The 499-nt window shown below is 49.1% G+C and overlaps 1 protein-coding gene across 1 annotated transcript in view; it reads left to right on the top strand.

Moving 5' to 3' along the window:
• The window catches only part of LOC119592561 (zwei Ig domain protein zig-8-like), a gene marked incomplete in the record, with an annotated part of 24,912 nt that overhangs the window by 22,972 nt on the left and 1,441 nt on the right, over positions 1-499 (top strand). Inside the window, 1 exon segment of the mRNA XM_037941437.1 lies at positions 44-212. Within this exon segment, the coding sequence (XP_037797365.1) occupies positions 44-212 (169 nt within the window).

Below are 499 nucleotides of genomic sequence, written 5' to 3'. Positions count from 1 at the left end.
GCTACCCCCCGTCCACGAATCTATAATCTACGATCTCCTGCAGACGATCAGCTACACTTCGAAGCGCGGGGGCGTGAGCGTGGTGGAGGAGCGCGGCGAGACCACCACCAGCATCCTCCTCCTGCAGAACGCGAGGGCGTCCGACTCCGGCGCCTTCACCTGCCAACCCGAGGGCATGGAGTCCGCCCAGGTCACCCTCCACGTCCTGGAAGGTAGGTGGTCCGAGAACAAAGTCTGAAGAAGAATCCTCCTTTTTTTTTTTAGGAATATTCTCGTAATGATTCCTGATGAGGTCCGAGGTTAATCTGATCTCTCCAGGAATTATTAAGGAATCGGGGGAAAGAATTATCATTTTTTAAGGATTATTATTCCTTTGGCTTTGCGACTGAGTTCATTTGCTTGGGAAAGAGTGTGGTGAAGAAAGGTTGCTGGAAAATATGGCTTTTTGAAGAATATATTAGGCTAGAAAGGAAGTTAAGAAATACCGTTATCACTGTGG

This window comes from Penaeus monodon, chromosome 30 (assembly GCF_015228065.2).
Source record: "Penaeus monodon isolate SGIC_2016 chromosome 30, NSTDA_Pmon_1, whole genome shotgun sequence".
Lineage (NCBI taxonomy): Eukaryota > Metazoa > Arthropoda > Malacostraca > Decapoda > Penaeidae > Penaeus > Penaeus monodon.
The sequence above is the reverse complement of the archived record's forward strand: the minus strand, read 5'-3'. Positions and strand labels throughout refer to the sequence as shown.